At 39.9% G+C, this 22372-nt stretch overlaps 1 protein-coding gene across 1 annotated transcript in view; it reads left to right on the forward strand.

Annotated features, from left to right (window-relative positions):
- Positions 1-445: 445 nt before the first annotated feature.
- CTTNBP2 (cortactin binding protein 2) overlaps positions 446-22372 on the forward strand; it is a 75525-nt gene continuing 53598 nt past the window's right edge. Inside the window, exons 1-2 of the mRNA NM_001098539.2 lie at positions 446-525; positions 10623-10730. Of these exons, the coding sequence (NP_001092009.1) occupies positions 457-525; positions 10623-10730 (177 nt within the window). The 5' untranslated portion in view covers positions 446-456. The remainder of the gene's footprint in view (positions 526-10622; positions 10731-22372) is intronic.

Raw genomic sequence — 22372 nt, forward strand, 5'->3', positions numbered from 1 at the left:
CTGGGCAGGTGAGCCGAGCCCACCACCGCACGAGCTCTTTCTTTCTTCTCCTCTATCGTTTCTCTCCATTCTCCCACTCCCGAGCCACGGGAGGCGGGCAAGGAGCAGAGCGGTGCCTGCGTGGGGCCCGGGCCGCGCCGTGCCAGGGGCACTCCCCTCAGCCACCATGGCGGGCGGGCGGCCCGCGGCGGGGTCCCGCTCCCCCGCCTCCGCCTGGCTGCGGGCCGCCTGATGGCGGGGGCCGGAGGGGAGGAGGGGAAACCTGACCGCCCGGTGGCCCAACGCCGGGATTCGCTCGCCTCGGCCGGCAGCGCGGCGTTGGCGCGGCGCCGGAGGGGTTAAGCTCCGAGCCGCCGGTGGGCCCGGTGCCGGCGGGGAGGGGGTTAAGCGCCGGGCGGCGGCGGCTGCCACTCGGCTCCGCGCCGCGCTCCGCGCCGGAGCCGTTACAGCGGGAAGATGGCGACGGAGGGAGCGAGCGGCGAGCCGGGCTCCGGCGCCCAGGAGGACTCGGCGGCTACGGCAGCGGTAACCGGGCAGGGGGGTCGGACCCAACCGGGGCGAGGAGGGCTGCGGTGGGGATGGGACGGAGCAGAACGGTGCCCGGAGACCTGCCTCTCCCGCTCCGTCCCTCCGCCCTCCTTCTCCCCCGGGGCGGGACGGGGCTCGGCTGCGGCGGGGATCTCTGTCCCGCCCCGGGGGAGAAGAGGGGCGAGTGAGGGGGTCCCCTCTTTCCCCGTCCGCCTTCCTCGGGTGCTGCCCCATTGTTCCTTCCCGCTGCCCGCCCGGCTGAGGGGCTCGGGGCGGGGAGGGCGCAGGCTGGGCAGCGCGGCGGGGCTGCTCCGATCCCTTTCCCGGAGCGGAGGTGGTGACAGCGCCCGGAGCCCGCAGCTCGGCGCGGGGGAAGCGCTCATCTGAATCCTCGCTCCCAGGAGCTCTCTGTCTCCTTCCCCCGTTTCTTTCTCGTTCCTCCCTGTGTGGATGAGGGGCGCCGGGGCAGCGCCCCTTTTCCTCCCGTCCCCGAGCTGTGAGGGGCTCTGGCCGGCGGGGCTGCGCGGAGGGGCCGTCGGGCTCCCTACTCCCGGAGCAGCCGGCTGTGAGAGGCGGTGTGTGAGACAAGCACGGTGCGGGGCTACGGCCGAATGCAGGCTGATTCCGTCTGCCCACCTTTGCCGTCTCTTTTCCGGCTCGTCGCCTATTCCGTGGTGGGAGAGCGGGGCTTCGCCCCTCGGCTCTCCCCTACCCGTAGCGCCCGGGGCCCCGGCGGGGCTGGCGGTCGTCAGGGTGCAGCTGTGGGAGAGCCGGGGCGGTCCGAGAGCAGCCCCTGCGCGCCTCTCCGTGTAACGAAACGCCGAGTTTAGGTGCTAAAAGCGTTGAGGTACGCCTTTGAGGTTGGATCATTGCTGAAGGGAGTAACGCCAGAAGGAGGGATGACACCGGCTTCTGTGGGATTGAAGATGCCGATGGCTTATTTATTTATTTTCTTTCAAGCAGGCACAAATCTTACCTGAAACCGTGTTCTGCCTGCACAGTTAATGCACACAAGGAAGATTAACTTCTGCCCTGTTGTAGAAACTGAGTTTTACTTAAATAAGAAAATAAAAAATATATTAAAAAAAAAGAGGGAAGGTAAACCTTACAAAGTGAATAACATTGCTCTTCTGAAACAATGGCACAACTGTGACATGAAAGACTGTTAAGGTAACAGTTCATAAAAGCAAAATATTAAACACTTCTCTAAGCCCTGGCTTTGAGTAAAAAAATATTTATGCTGAATTCTTCAGCAGTTCATATTATTACTGCCTTTATTATTTTTTTTTTTTTCCTGAGTTTGAAGAACTCAGAAGAGTAGCTCATAATGAAGCAGTATTCCAACACTGCCCTGTTGGGCAGCGCTGCATCTGCTGGCCATGCAGTTTGGTGCTCGTTGTCATGTAGGAGTGATAGCTCTACACCACATTGCTTTTAAAATATCCTTCTAAAACTGTGGATACTGGAAAGTAACCTGTGTGTTGCTCTATAATTGAAGTAGTAGCTGTACTCAAGCAGCAATAAAATATTTTTAAAAGGACTTTTAATTTGCAATCAATCCATTGGCATTACAGGCATTCAGTTGTCAATTTCATTCTAGTTTTTGTATGCCAAAGTAACACCTCTGTGCAATGGAAAGCTTTTTAAAAATATTTGTACAACACTCTGATGTTCTTATTGAAGAGTTAGTATGAGTCTCTTTTGTCTTTATATTCAAGATATAGAATTATGAATGGAATCATCAGCTTACTTGTTAGGGTGATAGTAAGCATTCAGGTGATAATATTGGAAGTCATGCAAAACTCTGTACAGTTTTAGGTTGAGTTCTCAGAATGCTGATTGTACAAATGATGCAATGGGAAATTGTAGGAACAGTGTTTTTAATAGTAATTATTAATAGGCAAATTATACAGTGTAAGCAGTACAGCAGGGTGTTTTCATACTAAATGCTGTTACTCCTCTATCTTGTACACCAGCAGGTACTCTATCAGTAACATCACCGGGAAAAGGAAAACAAAACTACTTTTTTTTTTTTAATATTCTTAGAATCATCACAGAAAAGGATCAAATATGGAAAATGTGAAATCTTGTTGTTCTTTCCTTTCCTAGAGAAAGTGACTGAAAAACCCCAGGCTGTTCTATAGTTATGTTCAGGAGTAAGGCTGATAGCCTTATCTTTCTGAGTTCCCAGTCATCTCTCACAAAATATTGGTATTTTTGTTGTGGTAAGGATGACAAGGTAAAATGGCATGGGAATGGTCTTGTCCTTTACAATACCTCTGCAGCATGATTGCCTGAGCCAGTGAAACCGTGCTGGGGTAATTTGGACTAGAATTCAGGAAAGCATGGGTGTGTATTACAAGACATCTTTGAATTGCTTCCATCAGCGTACTGTCTACCAAATAATGATTATATAATAGCAAGAAATAATTCAATTTGACAGTCATCTTGTTGAAATATTGAATGCTACCCGCTACATGTAGAGAGCCAGCTTGTCACACGTTATAGCTTTGGTAGATGTTGAACAAACAGCACAAAAAGCCTGCTATTTCAAACAGAGTTTGTTAACATTATCCAGTAAAATCTCTACTTTTGATTATTCTTGACCAGTGATCCAACACACAAAAGGTATTTTTCTCCAAAAGGCCATCCTTTCTGGTGGCTCTGTACACATAGAGCATATTGGTGGAATGATATCTTGATTCTCTGAAGCAGGTAGGGATTATTTTCTGTCTTCATCTGTCAAAATTTCATTGAGAACGATTTGTACGTACTTGAAAAGATCAGTCTGGTTTGCTATGGATCAAGTAACAGTATAAAAAGTTGTGCTGCAGGAAAAAAAAAACTGTCAAAATTAAGTGGATTAAAAATTGATGAATAAACAAAATAAGCAGAGAGATATTCCATGGCACTTTATAGTGACGTTTAGTAAGTTTTTACATTTAGCTTGTATTCATTGTTGATCTGGAAGAACATTTGTAGTAGAATTGCCATTCTACTACTACCATTCTACAATACAGTGAAATGCTAAATAGTGTTTTGGTCACATCAGTTTCGCGGGCTGACACAAATAAGTTGTGAAGATTCTTATCAGAGAAATACTACATGTAGCAGAAAATGAGATCATAACCCTTGAAAAGCAAAGCCTATATCTCTTATTAGGGACTATACATCTTGGAAAATAGTCACTTGCAAAAGGACTTTAATTAACTACCATGATCCTCGTCTGAATACAAGTTCTCAGTGTAGTGCTAATGCTCAAAGAAGTTACTTTCATCTAGTCAGATGCATAATACAGTTGTGGTGTTCCGACATGTAGGTGTGATGCAAAGACATCACGGTTGTCTGGTTTTTGTCCTGCTGCTGCTCTGTGTCTCCTGTGTAATGAGTGTCTGCTCTTGATTTATGGTGCAGGGATGTGCTCCAAGCCTTGCTACCCAACCTGCTGTCTTCTCTTCCTCTCCCAGCCCAACCTACATCCCTTTGTGTTCTGTGCCGCTGTCCTCCATGGCTGGCCACACAGCCTCTCTTCATTTGTTGGTAGGATCTCTTCTCTTCCAAATGAGGACACGTCACACTCATTAAGAGTGAAGTGCACAGGGGCAGCACAGCAAGACTGGTGTGTGTGAAAATGGTGAGGAGGGACAAGTCTTCAGGGTGCAATACATCCTGTTCTTTTCCCAACTGCTTTGATGTTTGTGTAAGTGTGGGAGAGAGAGGCTTTGCTGTGGCCTCAAAGGTGGCATAGCAAGATGGGAATAGAGATGGAAATGAAGCTGAAAGGGAAAAGAAGGAGCTCGAGGTAGGAAAACAACAGTGGGAGGTCTGCCTCTGCACCCACTCCTCCCTGTGTCATCATTACATATGTAAACAGGAAGAAGTCAGTAGGCCTAGAGGTACTGCCTTCCTTGGTGTGTGAAGTAAAGGTTTCCTGGGCATTGTTTCTTAGTCTTAAGTAGGACAAGGTAAGATATCAAATTCTGAAAGACTTGCAAGTAGTTCTAAAGAGAACTTCAAGAGTGTGTACCAATATTTAGATCAAATCATACTATTTGCCTTAGAAGTGGCTTACTTGAAAGTGACTTTCAGAACAGGAATTCCCCGTTAAACTTAAGTAACAGTTTTAAACATGGTCACAGCAGGGCTGATTAAAGCCTAGATCTGTTAAAAAAAAAAAAAAAATACGTAGATACCTAAGTTACCCTGAAATCAAAGATGCCTCAGTACCTTTGCGGCTGTTCATAGTTTGCAAACGCGTTTTAACAGCTGTGAGAATATCTGGGTATGCGTAAAGGTCAGTGTCTTACTAATTTTGGAGGAGCTGTGGGCTGTTTTTTGGTTTCCAGAATACATTTCTCAGTTCTGAGGTTTATTTATGGTTAATGCCAAAGCTGTTAAAAAGTTTTGCAGTTAGCCCGAGCAAAAAAAATATATCCACACCCGCTAAACAAAACCACCCCCCTGCCTTTTAATGAAAACCTTTAAGGAAAAAACAGTCAGAAAGCAAAAAAAGCTGTGCTTGGAGAAGAGAGGGAGCGGAATAAACAGGTAACTTTAGTGGTGATCAATTCAGTAAGTCATTGGACTAATGGATGGGAATAATTAAATGCATGTCAAGTTCTCTCCTGTTCTCTTAGGTAAGATTGTATGAAACTGTATCTAAGTCCTGGATGTTAACCTTTCTATCGGTCACATCTTACTTCTTGAGTTTGTCTTGGGTGTGGTAAGAACTGAACATGTATTCTTACGTAATATAACTTCTGGACAAGCATGGTGTCAAATTCATTCTCTAATTTCAGCCTAAAGAAGAGACCTTCCACAGCCAAAAACAATAGATTGTGTATTCTCTGAACTATCCATGGACACTGCGTGGCTGTTGTAACCACTTATTTTCTATTTTCTGTTTGCAGAGATTTTTTTATTAGAAAAGAATCGGGATTCATTTGCACATGTACCCACGTTAACGCTGTGCTAGGTCTTGAAAATTTCTTTTATACTCGGTGGAAAGAATGAAGTGGTTACAAGGAATGATCTGTTTTGGAAACAGATTTATGAATTTCTCTGGTTTTAAGTGGAGTGAATAGGCTGGTGACTCCTGGAGGTATTAGTGGGATTCAAGACACTTAAATGTGTTTTCATATATGCACAGTGTTAATTATCCTATTACAGTCAGTGAAAATCCAACCAATACCTCAAGCGGAGCCTCAAGCGAGTAGTTCTGCGGGCTGGTTAGCTGAATTGCTTTCTTGGCTGTTTTGGCTGGGCTGATCGGTTTTCTGTTGCATATAGCAGGAGATTATTCACCTCATTCACACACTGCCTTCAGTCTTCCTTTAGGTGTCTCAGTCCTGTCCTCAGGGCTGCCATTAGCAGTCCACATGCAGCATTTTGTGGTATCTCAGCTGGCCACCCATCCAAATGGCGTGGGTGATTCTATATCATACCTACCTGCCTCCAAAAGGTCTCTCTGATACCTCAGATTGCACTAGATAGTTATGTACAGGCAACAGAATAGAATTAGTCGTAACGTGCTTATCTTTGTTCAGATGAGTTCTACCTGGATATGCTTTAGGTTGTCAAATACATGAATCAGGGTTATGTTTCCCTGGTGCATTAGTATCATGGACCTGACAGCTGTGGGCCAGCGTGATCTTAAAAGATTACATTGTACAACTAATAACTAATACCACATCCTTTTATTTTAAAAGCTCATCTTGGAAGTCTACTCTGCGAATCCTCAAGAGGATTCTTGTATGTATTTAATGGAGCTCCATATAAAGTCTGTAACAAATGTAGATTTGTACCTTTCCCTTCTCTTCTGAAAGGACTCTTCCTGTGTTTTCCTATGCTCTTTTTGAAAAACTTCTCTTCCCTTCTTGTATTTCCACTTCAGCCCTTAATTATGCTTCCCAGGTCCTGGGTTGTCAACCAGCTCCATCTTTAAATAGGCCGTCTAGCTGCTTTCTGAGCAGGAAGGAGGTTGTTTTTTGTGGTCACCTCTGATTAATCCGGTTAACCTGCTTTTCTGTGGCTTTCCTGCTTGACCTATCCAGACTTCTGAAGGTGCTGGAGTTTTTAACAGCTGCTGTGGTAGTGTAGTCAATGACACCCTTTGCTCCTAAGGTTGCCAGTAGTACTGACTGGGTTAAATCAGCAAAACCAAACTATTGGTACTGCCAACCCCTCACTAGAAACTTGGTTGTTTTCTTGAGAGGTGGTGGGGACAAACTTTATCCTGAAGGTTTTTGTCGTCTCTCCTCTGAATAATCACCAATGTGGGAAAGAGCATCTTCCATTCCTTTGCCTCTTGGTAACCTTCCCACTCCATCCTCTTTCCTAAGGTGATCTGGGGAGAGAAACACTCATCCAGGTTAATCACTGCTGTCCTGTCTCAGCTTTCTCTTGTTTGGAAATTGTTTTTGTCATCTTCATTGCTCAAGGTAGAACTCATTTTCATCTTGGTGCAGTGCAGGTCACCATTTTGCCTATATCTATATGTAGGCAATATATATATTTTTGTGGTGCATATGTGAGTATTTGAATGAGTTTGAGCTAATCAGCTGTTTTCTCTATTAGTGTTCTTGCTACCAGGCAACACAAACCCCTTACAAAGTTGGTCTGAAAAATGACATGAAGTTTTTGAGGCAGTCTTTTTCAGTTACTTTATAAATCAAATAAACCAGACATTTTAAAATCCAAAAGAAGGAGTGAAAAAATATCTCCTGCGTTCTGGCAGCGTATGCCGAATTTCACCCTGGGGCAACATATTCATATATCTGTGATGTAGAACCGATGTAGAGGATGGCTTGGTTACATAGTTCTTAAATCGTTGGTGAAATTGTTACAGCTTGGCACTCTACCAGACCTATTGTAGCAAAACCCCAGCTGACACATAAGCCATGCGCTACTAATGGAGTCTTTACTTTCTGGCGATGTAAGAGCTACTGCTCCACTGGAAGATGTTAGGAAGATTATTTTTTTTCTGGGACTAAACAACTATTTTCACTAAAAGTTAGGCCAGCAATTCTTCATCTGGGTGAGAACTTCAAGCAAGCCTGCCGTGCTTGGTCTCCAGAAGATGTCTTTGAGGAAGCATAACTCTATTTCATCGTATGCCATATCTAGGTTTAATCAATTGGAACACACCAAACAAAAGTAGCTAATGGGGCAGGCTGACAACAAAGGTCATGATTCTTCACACAGTGTATTGTTGAGTCGCAGAATGCTATGGATTCTAAAATTACACAAAGATTCAAAAAGCAAAGGGGCAGATTCATGTGAAGTATGTCCGTCAAGGACTTCTACACGCAGAACTGTGATTTATGGCTCAGAAAGTGCATAAGCTGAAAGCTGCTGGTGGCTGGGAGAGTGTTTCTGGGAAGCATCATTATGTGCTTGTCCTGTTCTGGTAGTGATTTCAAGGCAGCCATTATTGGCTGCTTTTGGAAACAGGCTAAGTGGGCTTTTAGTCTGATCTACTAGAGCTGTTCATCTATGAAGTGGTTTTTCTCATTCTTATTTCAAGTTTTCAAAATAAAAAATATGAAAACTGAGCTGTGTATGTCATTGATATGTCTTTCCATTAGCATTTTTTGTGTTTATCTAACTTAAAATTACCAGAGAGCACTCTGAATTACTTGCTGTTGATGTCTTTTCATATGCTCTAGTTTGAAGTATGTACTTGAGTAAAATTTACTTTAATTGCTTTGATCAGATGCTTAGTAAAAATAAAAAATAAAAAGCTCATAGTTACTTCACCTGATGAGTTGTGCCTCTGGTTTGTAATGAATAGAAGAGTATTTTTATTTATATATTGTAGGCAATTTAGAAATGAAAAGTTTCAGCTGTGATACACACAATCAGTCCTTTGACAAAGAGCTTTTACCTCCTGAAAAGCTGAATTTACTTACTTAGAAGAGTAGGATGATGTTTCTTGCCCTTGTGCACCTTTTCACTTTGGCTGTGCCTACCAGAAGTGCTGGGCATCTCGACAGATGAGGCAGTGAGATTTTAGAAGGGGAAACCACTGAATGGAGATGTCAGTCTGTTACTGTTTGACACTGCTTTCTGTGGTTGGGGAAAAGTACTCGATATCTCTGCATCAGTTTTCCATTTGAGAAATGGAGGCAGTTTTTTCTCTCTAGAGGGAAATTATGTGAGTAAATCAGTTACTGTCCTTGAGCCTTTAGACATTATAAAGTGGTTCATAGAAGAAGGGGTGCATAAGTGGGTCCTGCTATCTGACTGAATTAAATTTTAAATTTAATGGTTAGAACTACTGGGAATGAGATATGCTGCAGCCTGTGAGGCAAAATCCAGTCCACTTACACAAGATTTTATAAGGAAGATCTAGTTACTAAAAGTAACTTTGCACATACACATCCATAGATTGTGAACAAAGTGTAGAATTGTGAGGAGTTTCAGCACATGTTATGAAAAAGCCTTTAGAGACAGGTTATGTTCCATGATTCATTGACATGTAGGAAAGAGGTACCTTTTGGATTACAGCAGTAGCTGACCCAGGCAGGAAAAATGAAAGGTAATTATTGTTCAGTCTAGAAATATTGGTTGGAGTGGATGGCCGTGTCCCAGAAATGGTTATGATTAATAGAAATCATTAGTCCTTTTTGTTGCTCCATGTTGTTCAAATACATGAGGAAGCTAAGTCCACTGTACATTGAATATGACCAGTTAATACTCTGGCATGTGGCTCTCACTAGCCATTTGTGCACCTGTTTGAGCTGCAAAGTAAAAAATGGAGCTCCGAGTAAATCTAATATAGTTACAGCTTTTGGGAAGTTATGATCCGTGACCTTCTAACCTGAGGGAAGGAAAACTCTTCTGCTCTCCTTTTGCCTTGAGACAGAAGAAATGGTACTTTAATTTTTATTGGATTTTTGAGAGGAAGTAAAGTGCCAGGGTAGCTGAGCTCTTATACTTGACTTCATCCTTCAGGGAAAACAGGTAGTATGTCCAGATAAGCAGTTCAGCTAATTTGGCAACTGATTATCTCATATTGAAGACAGATATGTGTCTGTATCTCAGGGCTTTGCTAGAAGACACATCTACATCACAGCAAGAACTTCACTGTTCTCTCTCAGTGAATAGTGTGCTACTGATCATGCTGCTCAGCTGAGCCTGGTGTATGGAATGTTTTCTCTCCTTTAAAATGATGCCCTTTTGAATTCACTAAGCAGTCCTTACTGTTAGCATTCTGTGGCTTGGTGAGCAGACTCATCTCCTACCTCTGTGGTTTTGTGGGTAATAATAGCAGGGGACCCTGCTCCTCTCTATATAAGGCTGCCACTCTCTCTTGCCTTCATTCCTGGTGTGCTGTTTCAGGTCTGCTGAAACATTTCTGTCACTGTGGGGTTGTACAGGAACTTACAGAGAGCAGCTGAGGGAACTGGGATTGCTGAGGCTGGAGAAGAGGAGGCTCAGGAGAGACCTCACTGCTCTCTACATCTACCTGACAGGAGACTGTGTTGATGTGGGGATTGGCCTCTTCTCCTATGTAACAGCAGGAGGATGGGAGGTAATAACCCCACGTTGTGTCATGGGAGGTTCAGGTTGAATATTGGGAAAAATTTCTTCTCAGAAAGAGTGATGAGGCATTGGAGCAGGCTGTCCAGGGAGGTGCTGGAGTCACCGTCCTGGGAGGTATTCACAAAATGTGTAGGTGTGGCACTGAGGGACGTGTTTTAGTGGGCATGGGGTGATGGTTGATGGTTGGACTAGATGATCTTGAAGGTCTTTTCCAATCTTTATGATACTATGCAATGTTTGTCACTTAGTTATTTTTTTAACATTTCACCTGTGTCATTCAGGAGACTTAGAATGATCCATTTCTTCCAACAGTAGAGGATTTGAACCAGTGTCACGCTACTGGGCTTTTAATTTCTTCACCTTAAATAAAAAGGTTTCCCTGTGACTTACTTTGACTTTGTAGCTGCACGTAAAGCCACCTCAACTTTTGACAGTCATGGATGTTAGAGAAACCCATAATTAGAATGCTGATATGTCTGTATTATGGATCTGCATTAGCCACTGCAGTCGTTTATTTAGTGTGTTCATCAGTGTTTTGTTTCTTACAGAAAAGAGAGTTCGATGTGGATAACCTGAGCAAGCCGGAGCTGCGCATGCTTTTGAGTGTAATGGAAGGAGAACTAGAAGCACGAGACCTCGTAATTGAAGCTTTGCGGGTGAGTTGCTGTGTTATTGTGACTGCTCGTTTGGTTTTGTTTTTAATATTCTCTTTTGTCACTGCCTTTGTACTTGGCGTGGAATGTTGTTAGTGGAAGAATAAGTTCTGGTGTTTAAGCCATAGGTTGACTAAATATCACTAATAACAAATATGTTCTTGTTTAGTAATTGTCATCAGTAACTCTATGTAATTTTGTTGTAAAGTGCCCACAAAGTTTCAGAGAAAGAAGTACAAAAATGGCAAAATGACTTGCTTTCTACTTTCTGTTACACTGCAGAATCTGTTATTTGCAAGATGGAGGAATAACTTCAAAGGAGAATGTATTCGTTTTCTGTGAGATGGAAAGAGGAACAAAATAGAATGGTTATGTCCAACTAGGGAAATCTTCATTTTTCTTTTTTTATTATTTTCTTAAAGAAAAAAAAAAGGCAAATTATGTGATATTCTGACAGTGCTCATGGGCGCTTGATTAGATTTTTATCTTTTATTTTGCTGTGCTATGCACATGGGTTTGATTTCTATTTTGGCAGGTTTCAGTCTGAAAGTTGACTGGGAATGTACAAACAAAACTGTATTTTAATAAGATGATACATTTTTCTGTCTGTAACAAATCCAAATTTTATTCTGTTCTGGATCAATTTAAATAGAGCTGCTAAACAGGCTGCAGGTTTTGGGGGAAAACAATCTTACATGGCTGAAAATATTTGCAACTTCACAGTTGGATAGAGACAAATTATACCCTTTAAAGCTTCTTAAAGCAAAAACTCAATGTAAAAAACATACATTAATAATAAAGATAAGTAGTATATGCAATGATTATCAGACAACGTGCAAATATTTTTCATTGGCAATGTCACAGTAACAATTGTAAATGCATTTTTATTCAATTTGTATTTGTTTTGTGATGATTTCACATTATTATGCAAAGGGAACTTTTCTGTCAGTGATGCACCTGCATTAATAACTAAACATTTTATAATCGATCCCTGTATTTCTCTAGTAAAATCCTCTAAACAACATCCATATGGAACTCATTCTTCCAGGCAGTTTGCCTGGTTAACTATATCAGTACTGAGAAACTTGGAAATTGTACCTGCTGAGGAACTGTAGCCTGATATCTTGGAATATGATACTTTGGGATCTTCTGGCTTCTTGAGAATCAGTTACCACAGGTCAGCAGTATTAGTGGCTGTAGCCTCTGAGCAACCTACAAAATAAGCTACCAGAAAGTAGATCTTTTTAAGAAGTAAATAACAAGATAATCCCATTGGAATTGTGTTGAATTTGATACTCACTTTATATGCCCATCTGTCAAAATGTACCCTACTTCATGTATCCTTACAGCCATGAGGAAATGGAAATGACCTCTTATGTTACTATTTCAAAAGCTGATCGAGATGTTTATTTAAAAGCTAGGGAAGTGTGGAAGCAGGTTTGTTTTCCTGATTTGTGTGTATGTTTGGTTTTTCAGTCCCAGTGCAAGGCTGTTTCAAAGTCTAATTTTTTGATGGGTCAGAATCTGCTGATTTCAAGCCACGTGCTATGGAGTTGTCTTCTAAGTGATTTTATTGACAATTTTTAGTTGCTCTTATGTATACATTTATTAAGCCATTTTATATGTTCCTGATCTTTTTCCAAGACTGAAGAGCCAGATCTTTTAATCTGATAGAAAGTAACTGTTCATTCTTATGGTTGTCATCTCAGATTTTTCTCTGTAATCACTGAAGTTTAAATACATCATTTTTAAATGTACATACCCTTATTTGTACTCATTTTGTAGGGTTTAACTGGGCATTTGTACACTTTGTGCAGTAAATAGTACGTATGTATCTTTGGAAATCTCTCTCCTGGAAAATTCCTAGCATTAAAATGAAGTGATCTTGACTGATCACAAAAGAACTGATAACACGGAATATAATTACAAGAGTGACTCATGTGGTAGTGTTAGTAGCCCTCACCTGCCACAGTGCTTCCCATTGTAATGGGACCTGTTTGATGCATGCCTCTTAGTCTGTCCTTTTCCCATTCATTGTGTACATTCTTATGCTGACTGTTCTTGTTTCCTGCTTTACTAATTTTACCTGAAACCCTATCACGTGCTTTACTGAGGGTGTGAGACTGATCTAATGTGCTCTTTCTATAAGGCCAGTTGTGTTTAAAATAAATTAAAAAATAAAGTAATAAACCACTCACCTTCAATGTCCATAAGTGAGATTTCTTGTCAGGCTGACTCTTAGAGGAACACAGCACCAAATGATTTTTCTCTTGATTGTGATGATATAACGCACGTAACAATGCCTTATCCTCTGTATTCATTGGTGGAGTGGAACAGAGATTTCTTTCAGAATTAAGGAGTGGGAACTAGGGAGCAGAAAAAACATTCTTGGATAAGATATGGGATTGGAATTCATGCCTTGCTCTGTGTTGGTTTGTTTGTTTGTTTTAATCTTGCACACACATTAGAGTCACCTCCTATGTCTATTTTTAAGTCTTGTTTTAATTGATTTTTGGCTTATTTTGGAAATTTGTTTTCCAAGATTATAGTTGAATGCATATTGCTTTGCTGTAACTGTGTGTTTTTCTTGTGTGGGTTCTGATGGATTAAGCAGAAAACGTTTGATGTCTTTGTGAGCTAAGCCAGTCACATATGGAGCAAGTTCTACTACTTCATAGCACACAGAAATCTAAAATTACAATCTTTTGAATGTGCTGTGTTTTCATATCTTCTGGTTTGAGATATTTTCTTTTTTTTTTTTTAATTATTATTTTTGGATTCTCATTTAAGAAAAATAGCTGTATAATTATGTATAGCTTGAGAAGTTGGTGAAAGAAATGAAACTGAAATGATACTCTGTAGCAGTTGTTACTGCTGTAGTATTTCTGAAAGGGAGAATGGTACTACCTTTAGGTGCATCTCTTTTGACTGTCCGTTTGCATAATTCATTATATCACAAACAGATTTGAATTTTGTGAGTATCTGTTTGACCTCCTGTTGGTGTTATTAAGCATCTGAGAAGATGTTTACTAGCTCCTCAGTTATACCTTCTGCTTACGATGCTGCGTAGCTTTTTCTGCTTGTTTCAGAAAGTTTCAAAACAGTGTAACGCAAAGAAAATAAAGGAGAAAGGATTCAGAGCTTGTTGCCTTACTGTTAAAAAAAATAGAAGGAGGGAATTTTAAGTCTCCCCAGAGGAGATTGTTTCTATGCAGTGTCCATTCTGTCCATCCTGTGTAAAATAAAAATTAGAAGTGAGAAAGGCAGATGGTTTGGGATCATAGGAAGAAGTCTTATGAAATTATCTGGTCATCTCATGGAGAATAATAAATTCCAGTAGGAAGGTTAAACCTGTTGATATAATAGATTTTATTAAAGCACTTGAATTTGTGCCATGCGATAACTTAAAGAGAACCAAACCCAAGGCATCACATGTAATAATTAAGTCCTTTTCTTGCATCTTTGTGCATCGTATATTGTAGAGTTTCCATTGATTTTTATGTGAAAGTTTAGATATTTTGAAGTCTCAGTTGAAATGAAAATAAAGCTTCAAATCCAAACTGCATTCATAAGGAATATGACATCTTTCTATGTCTCTGTTTTCACAGTATGTTGTTGTTGTTCTTTATAATCTGTACAACTGCTGACACATAATGATGCAAAGCATTCCTATTTCTAAAAAAAGGCTCTTGTTTCACTTGGTGAAGTGGGAAGCATTATTTAACTGGGTCAATGTCTCCTATCCTTGTTGTAATAAGGCAGTTTGCTGCTTTGATATAAACAGAGAAAAGCAGAGGTTTTTTTTTTGCCTTTGGCATCTATAAATGCATTATAGTATACTCTGATTATTATAGTCACAGTATTTTAATGAATTAATCTCTGTTTGAACCCCATTTCTTTTCTAAGGAATGTTGACTCTGAAAGTTGCAATTGGGAGAAATTCAGATTTGAAAGAAAGTACAACAATTATCATCTATCACAGTTTAAGTTGCTGGGCAAGTTCAGCTTTGTGAGGACCAGCATCCTTGGAACAGCAGACCTTTGTGACACTTAGGGTCAGATTTCCAGATTTATTCTCCAAGTGAGCATTTAATTTGGAGTGGAGGTCAGCATCAGTATTCACCTCAAGGAAAGTGGTCTTCCTATAAATCTCTCTAATTAGCCCTCTGGCTCTAGTAACTACTACACTGAATTCTTCTTTGAATTTGTAATTTCTTTGTTTAGTAGATGGTGAGGATTGTGCCACAGTGAAATTTAAGATCAGATTAAGTTTTAAATCACTAAGGTTCTTTTCATTAATAAGAAATAGCACTGTTTAATTGCTATTGGGAATGCATATAGTTTAAAAAAAAAAAAAAGAAAACTTTAGCTGCTTTCCTTCATCTTTGTCACTTATCTACTTTAACTCCCTACGTGGGGGGTTGTATGTAGTGGATAATAGAGGCAATATATTCCTAATGCAAAGGTAATGTGGCCACATATTCAAAGCATGGCACTGGTCACACACAACCATGACCTCAAATACAGGTTTTCTTTTTCCTTTAGCCATGAAAGGGTTACTGTATCTGCCTGCATTCTTAAAGCACTTGTGATAAATTGAAGTACTAGTGTTAGCTGTTAAGGATGGAACTGTGAAGTCTAAATAATGGTTTTGATGGTGATTTTTTCATTAAGTTAAATCACTGGTAGTTTATTTTTCTTTTGAAAATTTAGTACTGCTCCTAGTTGAGATTTTTGTTTCTTATCCTTATATTTTATTTGCATGTGTAAATTTCATTGATGGTGAACAGTAAAATGGAAATTTGTTTTATACTTCTGTGATATGCCTTAATTCCATGAACAACAACAACAAAAAAGCAAATTCTTACTGGATACTTTGGGGGGTGGGGGGGGATAGGGGGTTGCTTGGGAATAACCAATGAAATAATTAAAAAAAAAAAACTGAAAGACTCATCCACACCAACAACAGGTATTTAGTTTAATTAAAGGTGACATTGCTATGGAGTAGTGTATTTTTTCCTGAGCTTAAGCAAGCACCAAATCAGCAGTTGCTACGGACATGATGGCAGGATCAAGAAGAGGGGATGAGAACGGCAAGGTGAATTTGACTGTAGGGCTGTTTTCTGTGTTACAAACCCCAGAGTGTTTTTACCATGGTTACCCAAGTTAGGAAAGCTTATATTCTGTTTATAGAGTTGTTAAATCTTCAGAACTGGGTAGTTTCTTAAAAACAGGCAGGTGGATGAAAGAAGTCATACAGCTGTCAATGTCTTGATTAAAGAAAGGATGCAGATTTGTGTAAGAGGAGCGTCTGTGTTATTGGGCACAGTATATGAACAGTAGAACAGAAAGTTAGGGAAAACTTAAATTCTCTGAGCAGCTGCATTAAAGTTACATTATGTGAAACTTATTTTAAGAAATGGGGAGAAATGTGCAATGGGAGTTGATAGTACAGTCTGTCTTACTAAATTTAAGTATTTTGACAGGCTTGTGGGCTAATCAATAGAGTTGAAAATGAATTGTACTGGCAAAGTAGGAAATCCATATATGATAACGTCCGACTTCTGCTAGCAAGGCACCTGATTTCTTGAGGAACAGTTGTTGAATTTTGTGATGATTGTGTGGATATTCATGCAATAAAATTGTTAGATCAAGAGACAGAAGCTAATGCATCATGTAATAATATCTCATAGCCACAATTAAATTTAAGTTCACATTTTATTAGCTTTACCTTAAAAAGCTTACAGCCTAAAAAGACAAGGTTTTAAATTAAGGATAAAGAGCTTTTAACTGGTATAGTGATTATTGATTGCATTTTGTTCTGTGTGGATTACAAAATGTTTCTTTAATGTAAGTTATAAATAGTATACTGGATGCCAATTTTCAGGTTCCAACTCCGCTATTAATCATTTAAGAACCACTAAGATTGGTATCAGCATTCAACTTTGAGAAATGTGCTAGTTTTAAGAAAAGCTCAATAAAAAATGTTTTAATCCTTTTTAAAAGGATTATTTGTTATGTAGTGGTTACATTATTTTGTAAATAAATAACAAGCTGCAAAGAAAATACAAATAATTTGATTTCCAAGGCTATTATGGTATAATCCAACTTGAAGACTTTGCTCCCTTTTTTTATTAAAATATGAAATAAAATAAATACCTCTCAAACTGAATGCTCTTTTGTAGGGGTTGGTGTTCATTATGATAAGTCATGGAATCATAGAATGGTTTGGATTGCAAGAGACATTTAAGATCTTCTAGTTCCAACCCCCTTCTGTAGGCAGGGACACCTCCCTCCAGGCCAGGTTGCTCAAAGCCCCATCCAGCCTGGCCTTGAACACCTTCAGGGTGGGGGCGTGCACAACCTCTCTGGGCAACCTGTTACAGTGTCTCACCACCCTCACAGTAAATTTCTTCCTAATATCTAGTCTGAATCTACCCTCTTCCAGTTTAAAAGCATTTCTCTTCATCCTGTTGCTACATGTCTTAATAAAAAGTCCCTCCCAGCTTTCCTGTAGGCCCTTTCAGGTACTGGAAGGCCACTAAAAGGTCTCCCTGGAGCCTTCTCCAGACTGAAGAGGCTCAGCTGTCCCTGCCTGACCCCACAGAAGAGGTGCTCCAGCCCTCTGATCATCTTCGTGACCCTCCTCTGGACCCGATCCAACAGCTCCATGTCCTTCTTGTGTTCAGGGCCTCAGAACTGGACACAGTACTCCAAGTGGGGTCTCATGAGAGCAGAGTAGAGGGGCAGAATCACCTCCCCCTTCCTGCTGGTCACACTTCTCTTGATGCAACCCAGGCTACGGTTGCCTTTCTGGGCTGCAAGCGCACGCTGCTGGCTCACGTTGAGTTTTTCATCAACTGATACCTGCAAATACTTCTCAGAGCTGCTCTCAAGCCTTTTACCTCCAAACCTATATCTGTGCTTGGGATTGCTCTGACCCAGGTGCAGGACCTTGCACTTGCTCACTTTTAGGCCAGTTTTGCATGTATGCGTGTATTCAGATATATATATATGCATGTCTGTGTGAAAGAGTTACTTGGATGAACGTACCTTAGTATTCAGATCAAGAGTGTACTTTTGGAGACATGTTCCTCCCTGTCTCCGACTTTGATTTGCCTCACAGATGACCCTCAGACTGTGTAAAGACGTCTTCTTTTGGATGAAACTTAAATCAAAAAGTCTGTGTTCGAAGCACCCAAAATATTCTTCCATACAAAGAGACTGGAGATGGTCTAGACCAATACCGCCTTTCAAATGTATGTAGTGTAGGCACACCCTTAGCACCAATTGTATCGCTGTGTGTACTTGTCCCTGTTGTGGTGTGCTGCCTGCTGATTTAGGCAGTCATTGGATACCTACGCATGCCTGTGTCATCTTGTATAAGTGTAATAGAAAGTACAAACTGTTGGGTCTAGATCACAAACAAAACACTTTCATATCTCCCTGTATTCATTTTCTAAAAACAGAAATACCCCAACACGTTCTACAATTATGATTACACTTGAATTTAAGGCAGTTGAACCTGGCTTGTAAAATTGCCAGATGGGTCATTGTAAAATGCTCTTCTGGAGTCTTTCTGCCTGAAGAGCAGAACACATTTTGTACTCAAGCTAGTTTGAATTCAAGTCTTGAGATGGGTATTGTGGAAGGCTGGAATTGATTAAGGACTGAAGCACATAGTTCTACTTTAATCTCAATGAAAATATCAAATATTTTGATGGAATTATCATATGTAAATATTTCTGTACTGCACTTGCTATTATTTAGACATGCAATGAAGATCAAGCAATATTTAAAAATCTCACTGTATCATATTCTGTTTATCATGACAGAAGACCAACAACTTTTTTTTTTAGTAGGTAACCTAGATTGATAATGAAAATTTGATATTTTAATTATGCAAGATGTTTGCATGTTCATGCATGGCTCTGCATGCCATTAATGAATGAGCTATTCCTTGGGGGAAGGAAAAATTAAATAAAAAGGAAAGACCAAAACCTCAGCTAAATAATAAGCTGTTTTGGAAGGGGAGCTGTAGAAACTTGCAAGCTGTGCTTACATAACTTGACCTGTCTGCTTCCTGGTAAGTTCTATCAGGTAAAAGATCTTCCTTCACTTGGCCAAGGCAGACTTTGCCTATTGTAGACTGAGGTTTTAATCAAGGCTTCTTGTTTTGTCAGGTAGAGCTTTTGTATCCTTTTTATGTTACTACCTTCTGCGTGTTCTGATGGGTTGATGCTTCTTTTTGCTTTTGCACTGTAATTTAAATGTTAAAATAGAATTGTTAGTTGTGTTTATATAAAGTTTTTTATCTCAAACATAAAGTCAGCAAGAGTTGTACTATAAGGTCTAATGCTTCTGGGGTGAACTTCAGGGTCAGAGAGGAAGAAGTCTGAGAACTGTCAGGAAAAAGGGGAATGAAGCTATATAGAGCTTGGTCGTTCACAAATAGACTGTAAAAATTACATTTACAGTGTGTGATCTGTCAAGGAAAGCTATGCTGCCTATAAATTATTGAGAACCTTACTTACAGTAATTCTGCTGAGTTGTGAATTTAAAATTCAAACCTGAACTTCTGTAAGAATCACATTGTTCTCCCACACCAAAGAACAGAGCTAGAAGGCAGCTGTAGGGTTTTCTGGCAGCCAGTAGGACAGACTGTTTTATAGCAGGTGTCTTTGAAAAATGGTAATTAGGTAGAAGGAGGAGCAGAAGATGTTAAACTATGTGTAACGAAGGTTATTGTAGTAGACAGCGTGATGGTAATTGTTGGCCTCGGTGGCAAAAGTCAACTGTGAAAGAGAAGTTAGATAATGTCTTGTTTGTACTGTCATTTTTTTATGTTTCAATTTCTTCGCAAAACCTTATTTATTAGTTAATGTTTAGGGGATAATCATTTGCAGTTTGTGTCCTTATTCATCTGATTGTTACTTTTGATAAGCAACCGTAGATAAGTATTATTTCACTATTGCAAGCAATTTCAAGTTGATATTAAGAAAACTATAAATTATGAATAAACTTCAGGTAGGTTAACAGATGAAATGATTTTCAGTGCTTCATTCAGAATGTTTTCTTTATTTGTGGCTTATTGGAAGTTTTAAAATGCTGCAGCGTGCTCTTTGTTCACCTACTTAAACAGCATTGTTAGAGACACCCTAAAAGGGTATTCACATCTTTCTATCTTAATTATGGGTTCTGTCTTGTATCTTTTTCAGTTAATCTTATGTCAGCTAGATTTATGTTTTATAAAGCTACTTGACATGTTCAGTTACACTGCTTTATTGCCAAACATTTTTAAAAATTGAGCTTTTCTACTAAGTCAAAAAATCATAGAATGGCTTAGGTTGGAAGGGATCTTGAAGATCATCTACTTCGTCTTGTTCGTGCTGGGGGCAGGGCTGCCAACCAGCAGATCAGGGCCCCATCCAACCTGGCCTTAAATGCCTCCAGGGATGGAGCACCCACAGCTTTTCTGGCTAACATGTTCCTGTACCTAACCACACTCTGAATAAAGAATTTCCCCATAAAATTTAACTTAAATTTCCCCTGTTTTAGTTTACTTCTGTTTCCCTTTGTCCTGTCACTATCCTCCCACGTAAAAAGAATTGGTCTCCCTCCTGTTTATAGGCTCCTCTCAGGTACTGCAAGGCCCCAGTGAGGACTCCATGACTGAGTACACTGTAAGAAAATGGCTTTGCTATGTCTAATTTAAAGAAAGCAATCCATACTTCTTCAGACAGCAAATTCTAACGCTGTGCTTCAGGAAATGTGTAAAATGTTACCTTCTAAAATGCTTTTGTTTGTTTGTGTTTGGTTTTTGTTGTTGCTTAAAAAGGCCTTATACCTTATTCATGGTATTGCTAGGGGCTGTTAAAATAGCTTAGAAACATTATTTATAGTATTGGTGGGTTGACTTTATGTATTAATAACCTATGTAAAAGAGAAGAAGCTGTAAAGGATTGTGATTGCCCATCACAGTATTTATTTTTCTTATATCTAGTGGTTTCCTATAATAATAGCTCTGGAAGTCAGTGTGGATAATTAATAGTAAAGGCTTTTTTTCTCATGATAAAGGTATCAAGTAGATTTTCCGTAACAGCCTTATTTGATTTCAAAGGGAGCCAAGTCTTACCTTTTCCAATAGAAGTTGGGGATACAGCAGCTGCAGTTCCTCAACTGATTAACTTTGAGAGATCCTATATTTTTGATGCCTAAAAAGGCCTCTTCCTGAAGCTATTGACAAAGTAAGCTTTTATTAGGGTTGTATCACTTCTGTTAATTATTTGTTATTTGCCAAAGGGAGGTAGGAAGTACTGAACAAAGTAAAACATTTGGTAAACTATATTTGAACACTCCTTTATATGTGTTGATTACCAAGCTTAAACTTCACTACTCCTGGAGATGCCTTTATTTCAGACTTTCCTAATAGGAGACCAGCAGTATAAAACTAGTGCGAAATTGCTGGAAACTTTCCTTTCAGCAGTGACTGTTAAACTGATTATATTCTCTTTTTGGTTTTGACATAAGATCTGAATATCTTTGTTGTTGCCAGACATATAACTATGTAGCTGGAACTATTCTGCTTATTGCGTATTTGGGTAATTGCATTTCCTTTCCTACTTGATTCCTCCTACTCCCATTTGATCTTCTTGTGTAATCCATCTTAAACTACTTTATGAGATATTCATGCAGTATTTGTGAAAATAATGTTAAAAACCCTAGCATTGTGTTACTGCAACTGTTTCTTGGTTTCTGTGATCTTTATAAATAATGCAGCTGTGACTTCATTGTTACAGTGATTTCTATAAAGTGTTTCTTCTGGTTGCCATCATTAACCATGTTGCTGACAACCAGAACTTAACTAGGACATCCTATACATACTGTTATATTAATTGTAACTTTCCATTTTTAGTTAAGGAATGACAAATAGTGCAGTTCATTTTGTTGATGGCAGCACTGAGGTGCAACCTATCCATAATGCTGCTTTCCCTTTTTTCTCATGCATCCTGTTGTATTGCTTCTTCTGATTTGAGGTCTGTTCTTGGTTCTTTCAAATCAAATTTATAAAAGTATTTCTGTTATTATTAAAAAGAGATTTGACTGGTGTCATCTTCAAATAATCAGAAATATTTACATAACAGTTGCTCTTGTTGTGTTCGGGTCTATGTCCCCGTGCCTTTCTCCCTCCTGCTCTGTTTAGGTGCTGTCTGAGCAGTGGGTAGTTCTCCCAGAGAGATGTCTGTCTTAGCAGCTCTGGCAGAGTGCTGCAGGCACTTAAGTGCGAGCTCTGTTACAACAGCCAGCATTCCATTTGTTCAGATAAATGGAAAATTTGAGAAAACAGAGCAACAGTGATTATAGAGAGTTCTCTATGACATAGCAGAATGCAATTTTAGCTAGTTCATGTGGAAATGTAAGCTGTTAGGTGACAATTATAAACTTGATAATTTTAAAGTAATGCTATCTGTGAAGAAGTACTATCTTGAAATGTGCTGTAAAGTTTTTATAAGGGCCATAACATCCAGAATACAGATGAGGATTCTGTTTACTTCAGTGTTCCATTCTAGAAATTAAGTATATTTAGCTAGATATATTCATTCAGTCCCTGTCTTCTCCAGGAACAGTAGCAAGAATATATTATC

This window comes from Gallus gallus, chromosome 1, assembly GCF_016699485.2.
Source record: "Gallus gallus isolate bGalGal1 chromosome 1, bGalGal1.mat.broiler.GRCg7b, whole genome shotgun sequence".
Lineage (NCBI taxonomy): Eukaryota > Metazoa > Chordata > Aves > Galliformes > Phasianidae > Gallus > Gallus gallus.